Source organism: Dioscorea cayenensis, chromosome 9 (genome assembly GCF_009730915.1).
Source record: "Dioscorea cayenensis subsp. rotundata cultivar TDr96_F1 chromosome 9, TDr96_F1_v2_PseudoChromosome.rev07_lg8_w22 25.fasta, whole genome shotgun sequence".
Classification (NCBI taxonomy): Eukaryota; Viridiplantae; Streptophyta; class Magnoliopsida; order Dioscoreales; family Dioscoreaceae; genus Dioscorea; species Dioscorea cayenensis.
The window spans coordinates 23,661,547-23,667,994 of record NC_052479.1 but is presented as its reverse complement, the minus strand read 5'-3'; the positions used below and the strand labels follow the sequence as shown (position 1 = coordinate 23,667,994).

Here is a 6,448-nt window from a genome sequence, read left to right as displayed (position 1 = left end):
ATTATCGCAGAGGGAGCAAAGAACTTTTAATAATTTTTTTCTAAAACATTTCATATTTTTTATATTTACCATACATTTTAAAAAAAATTATGTAATACATTAAAAAATTAATAATAATAATATAAATAAATAAATAAATGTACAGAACAAGACCATGCATTGACACAATCTCAAGTGAACAAAAACTCTTTAACTCAATCTAAATATAAACACCATGAAAAAAATGCACCATTTCTTGACACCAATCAAAGAAAACACAAATATTATACAATACGTCCAATGGATAATGGAATATATATGATATAAAGTTTGAGGCAATAGTGCAGCAGCAAATCAACATCGATAAAGTTTTACATAATTTCAGGAAATGATTAAACATATAAATGTTCATTTGATTGATACAACATTGATAAACATAGTTTAATGTACAAGAATTATATTAATGCAAATATATCAATATTCTGACTGTTCTTGATTGATAATCTTAGAAGAGAATGAGAAGGTGCAACAGCATCCAAGGTTTCTATCGTGCACATCTTTCTTCAAACAAACTCTTCATCTGCTAACAAATCTGTGCAGCTTCTCATTCACTAGCTCTTTTGCCTTCAGCTTCAGAGTATGACCAGTGGGGTTTGGCCGGAGTTCGAGCCAGTGCCTTCACGCCAAGAGGATTTCCCTTGCTCTGTTTAGAGAATAAAGAGGCACAATTAGCATTATCCAAACATTTGAGTTTGCTCTCTTGTACATTATTACTTTATATATTTGTGTTCTTAGTCTAAATTAGACAATAAGGATTCTCCAAACACATAATTTCAATCCTCAAGAAGCAAGAATTTGGAAGAACTAAACAGGCAAGAAGTATGTTTAGATGGAATTGTGAACATGAGAATGGTTGTTCAGGTGCAGAATTAAATTGTTGGAGGGAAAGAGAGTTACCATGAGACAAGTCCCAGCCTCAACATTGCAGATGGGGTAATCCGCAGGGCAGCAACTATAATGATCTTCACAGCAAGTAGCACCCTCCAGAGGGCAGCATCCCCAAGCATGGCATAGCTTGCCGAATTCATAGACACAGCAGCATGTTGAGCTCGCCGGGCAGGTGTAGTAGTTGTCACAAACTGATTCAGGCTTGACAGGAGATGGAGGTGATGGGCCGGGGTTGGGTGGATTCGGGCCATTCTTTATAGGATAAGAAGGCTCTATTGCAATGCCACACTTGCCGTAGGGTGATTTGATATTACGTTCCATCTTTACATATCCATCCTCTCCCCACTTATCTCCCCATGAATTCCTGACGAGCCAATAGTCCTTTCCTTTTTCAGTGCCATAGCCCACTACCGTGACACCATGATCCAAATCAGTCCCACAAGTGCCTGTGAATACTCCCTGGAAACAAACAATTGACTGTCACTACACAAAATTTAGCATTAATAATGTGCTCCTACGCCAAATAAACTAATCCTTTATTCTGCAAAACAAATGTCGTAATTTATCAGATTATATCACAAATCAGTTTAGTGAATAGTACAAAAAACATATTATGATTCACAATGTACAAATCAAGGTTTTGGGCTGAAATTATGCATATTGGAATCTGACTACAATTTAAGCCATAGGCACCACATTCTAAAATTCACAAGTTAATGTTAAGTCTACGTTCATTCTTCTCAAGATCACAAATTCTGATACTATTCTGTGAAGCCTCTATCTACTGATACATGGTACCAAGACTTAATACAGATGGCCAATCAGATAAAGCCATTCCATAGACCTGGACTTGATGGCAAAACAGTTAATTTTATAGCCACATGCCCATTTAAATACAAACCCTTTCTGAAGTAAATCAGATCAATCAACCAAAATAGGATAATGATAAAAGAGACAACATCATAAGAGACTAACCGATTGATATAGCTGGAAAAGCCTGCCGCCACCTTCAATGGCGACACTAACAGGCTGGTTGGCACAAGCCTTCTTCAGGGCACTCTCACTGTTAACCGGGACATCCTCATAGCTATCAATTGATACAACTTTTGCATTTTTCTAGAAAATGTGGCAAAGAAAAAAAAACCAAACATATTAAGACCATCAGGTTACAGAATGTAACAGACAGACATGGTAGAGAAACCTACCCTGTTCGGATCACAAGAGCCATCAAGGCCCTTGTAGGGATAATCATCCTCTGTGTCAATGCCACCATTGTTAATAATGAACTCAAAAGCATAGTCCATGAGTCCTCCACCGCACCCCATGTTGTAGGTGGTGTCACAGTCCACCAACTCTTGCTCTGATAGAACTATCATGTCTTCTGTAACAATCTTGTTTATACCTTCAACTGCAGCAATGGTGGAGAATGCCCAGCAGCTCCCTGGCCACAAACACCATAACCAACTCCAAGCTCAAGACTTTCACTAGCTAACTACACAAATCACACTAGAAGTCTAGAACACAACTTTGAAATTCCACTAGCTAACAAACTATACCAGATGCAATAGATACTCTTCAAAAAATAAAAATAAAAATAAAAATAAAAAAGTAAAAATAAAAATACTAACCGATTAGAATTTGATTACCATGTGTTTGTTTTACACCAATATGTTGAAATTCCAGAATAACTTTTATAGAAAAAAAAACTTTTCTAGATATTTTTTGAAAGAATAAACTTTTCTAAAGAAAGCATCACAAACCCATACTTTTACATGTGGGTGTTGCTTTTCCAATCTCCACAATAATTTTTACATCCTTGAAAGCTAAATATGATATCTTTACAACAAGACTTCGGACAAAGCTAATAATAATAAAAATGAAAATTTTGAATCAAAGTAGAGCTTTCTGTATAATCTAATCTCCATATTATAACTTCCTTTAAAAAAAGTTTTGAAAAAATCTTCATTCAAAATCAAAGATTAAAAGAGTTTTGTAATCACTCCATTTGGAAATTTCTCAATCGTGAGGGAGTGAAAAGCAAAGCTCGCCAGGAAGAAGACGAACGAGGAATCTAAACACAAGCTTAGACAAAATGACCAAAAAATCCTCAAAGAACAAAGAAAGCGAAGAGAAGCGAAAGAGGACAGAACGGTAATTTCAAGGAACACTCACCGCAGCTCCCTTGGTCCTTGACGGGGGCGACGGCGCCCAACTCCCTCCAATCAATGGAATCCGGCAGCTTATCGCCGGCGTTAAACCGGTACCGATCGCTGAGCTTGGGAATCCGGTTGGATCTAGCACGGCGGAGGCCCAAATAGGTGGATCGGTACTCATCGTTGGTGAGATCAGCGAAGCGATTGAGGCCGAGGACGAAGGAGTGGTTACCGGCGTTGTGTTCGTCAATGAAACGGAGATTATCTTTGAAGATCTCGTACCTTTGGTCGTCTAAGGCGTTGGATGACTTACCATGCTCGGCAAGCCAGCGCTTGTAGATACGGCGGATCCCGGATTCGGAGCGGGAGGGGATCGTAGAGGATGAGGAGAGGGAGAGGAGGGCGAGGAGGAGGAGGAGACGAAGAGGAGCCATTGGAGTTGGGATGAGAAGGTAAGGACGAGTGGGAAGTGTGGGGTTAAGTAGATGAAAAAGATGAGATTTTTAGGATTTCTTTGTGAAAATATCCCTGGGTTTTTTTGTTTTATGTTTAAGTCCTTGTATTTTGATTTTTTTTTTTTTTAATTATTGGTTGTTCATTGTTGAATTTCTATGATGTATTTAAGCGAATGACCTTTTATTTTATTAGTACTATTTTATAATTTAGAGTGTTTGTGTTTCACCATGATTTTTACTCGTATGTTAAAATATATTAACGTTATATATTTACATGTCTTTGTGGCTTATTCATTTTATTAAAATAAATAAAAAAAATTATTTACTTGTTAAGTTGTTGGGGTTTTTTTGGAGTTTTATATTTTGAGTCTTTGTTCCCATGATGAATTAATTCTAAAGGTTTTTAGAATTACTCCATATATAAGTCCATCATTTATACATATGTATTAATGTATGCTCCTTTAAAAAAACAAAAAAATTGACATATATTTGTATGCCTCACCTACACTATTAAAATATGTTATTTAAAATATATTTATTACATATTAAATGTTAAAAAAAAAACTTGTACTTAAACTTTTTTTTTCATAAATCCCTGAAAAATTAAGTTCATTTAAGTTATTACACTGAATAAATATTAACACTAGTAAACATATCTTAAAGATTTAACTAAAATTCTATTTTTATTATTATAAAAAATACATCTTTATATAAATTATAAATAACCATTTATTTAGTATAGTGAAATATTATGATAACGGTGAATAACAAATACAGGATCAAATCCTTAGGTCATAGTATTATTATAATACTTTGCATATAATAGAACTCTAATCACTCATATGATATCTGATTGAGTTAATAAATCTTTAAAAAATTGTTAAGCCACCGTAACATGTGCACCACAACACCTATCTATCCGTTGATATTTTTTATGGGTAAAAAATAAATTAAATTAAATTATAATATAATTTAATACTATACATGGGTAAAAAAAACACATACGTTGAAAAAAAGAATTTTAAAAGTATTAAAGTATCCATGATTTTTTAATTTGTTCATAGGTACGTTACCAATTAGTTGAATTTGCAGGGTATGCAATAAATAATAATAATAATAATAATAATAATAATAATAATAATAATAATAAGGGAAAATTATTGTTAATCTCTCATGAATTTCAAACTTTCCCAAATAACCCATGCAAATTTTGAATGCTCCGGATAGCCCTTCCGTTATTGTTTTACTTGCTTTTTTGCCCCTGTAGGTCACTTTAGCATTGTCCATGTTGTGAATTTCCTTCTGTGCCTTTGAAATTGGTGGGAAAAAAACGGCCCAATCACATCATGTCAAACTTTTTGCATACCTTTTTGCATTATTTTTGCATTTGTGTTTTCAAACAAAGTTTGGAAGACTTATCATCTTGGATTGTTGGAGTTTCAATTACTCCCCATTTGGTCTGTTCGATTCAAGTTCTGCCAGTTGCCCAATAAGGTGAGAATTTCTTCTTTGCCCTCACATTGATCATCCTGCAAGAGAGAGTAACAATTTATAAAAATGCAGGTTTATTGTGGAGAGTTTTTGTGCTATTGCTAGATACAACGGGGAGGAACGAGTGCTAGTATTCACAGTGCTGACTTCTTAGGAATCAGTGTTAGCGGAGATATGTGGGCGATAAGGTCTTGATGTTTCCCGTGCCAGGGTGAAGTTTGTCACACCCGATGGACATCAAACTGTTTGTCTGATAAAAAACGATGTTGACTTCAAGCGCACATGTCATGTGTACTCCCTATATCAACTTGCGCTGCAATCGATCTAGTTGTTGAGACAGATGATGTGTCATTGTCGCATTCTAGTGAAAATGATTTCTTCTCTTTGTAAAGTTATTCTCCTTTATGTTTTATGTTTACATAGTTGTAGAAGTTAATTATTGCTTATTTATCCCAGTTTTCCGCTTAAAAGTATATTTTTTCGCTTAATTAATCCAGTTTCTGCTTAAAAAATATGTTTTCGCATAAAACAAAGTAAAACCATAAGGTTTTGCTTTGTTATATATTTCCCATCCCAGTTTCCGTTTAAAGTTATCCAGTTTCCCTTTTAAAAATGTTCTTTTCCGCTTAAGTTTTTCTGTTTCTTGTTAAAATATTATTTTTCTGTTTAAACGTTTATGTTTCTGCTTAAAAGATTTATGTTTTTCCATTTAATTGAAGTGGAGGCAGGAATTCGGATTCTGCGAGCGTATCCGTTCCACTTCATGTCGACCCTGATGGTGTTGCATGCCCTTTCTTCCTCGTCAAATCAATCTGAGGTGTTGTCATTGGATATCGGATAACATTTTCTAGGCGTTGACCATTTCAGAGACGCACTTCGAAATTTTGCAATCAAATGGAATTTTTACTTCAAATTCATAAAGAGTGAAAAACATTGGGGTGACTGTAGAATGCGTTGTCGTTGGTTGTCCATAGCACATTCATGCATCAAAGTATTATAATAACTAAAATCCTATTTTATTATTATAAAAACTACATCTTTGTATAAATTATAAATAAACATTTATTTGGTATAGTAAAATTTTATAATAATAGTGAATAACAGATCCCGGGTCAAATCCCTAGGTCAATAGTATTATTATAGTATTGTGTATATAGTAGGACTCTAATCACTCATATAACATCTGACCAAGTTAATAAATTTTTAAAGAGTCATTAAGCCACTATAACTGATGCACCACAACACTTGCCTATCTGTTTACATCTTTAATGGGTAAAAAATAAAATAAAATAAATTATAATATAATTTAATACTAAACATGTGTAAAAAAACACATACGTTAAAAAAAAGAATTTTAGAAGTATTAAGTATCCATGATTTTTTTAATTTGAATTTGCAGGGTATGCAATTAAAATAATAATA

General features: G+C 34.1%; 1 protein-coding gene across 1 annotated transcript; it reads right to left on the bottom strand.

The window, feature by feature from the left end:
• Window positions 1-303: 303 nt before the first annotated feature.
• Window positions 304-3,541, bottom strand: LOC120268835 (oryzain alpha chain-like). The gene is made up of 5 exons (XM_039276092.1): window positions 3,100-3,541; window positions 2,133-2,368; window positions 1,903-2,043; window positions 937-1,386; window positions 304-682 (listed from the first exon to the last, which is right to left on the bottom strand). Exons 1-5 carry the CDS (start codon window positions 3,512-3,514, stop codon window positions 584-586), a joined length of 1,341 nt encoding a protein of 446 aa, XP_039132026.1. The 5' UTR covers window positions 3,515-3,541; the 3' UTR covers window positions 304-583.
• Between the last annotated feature and the right edge of the window lie 2,907 nt (window positions 3,542-6,448).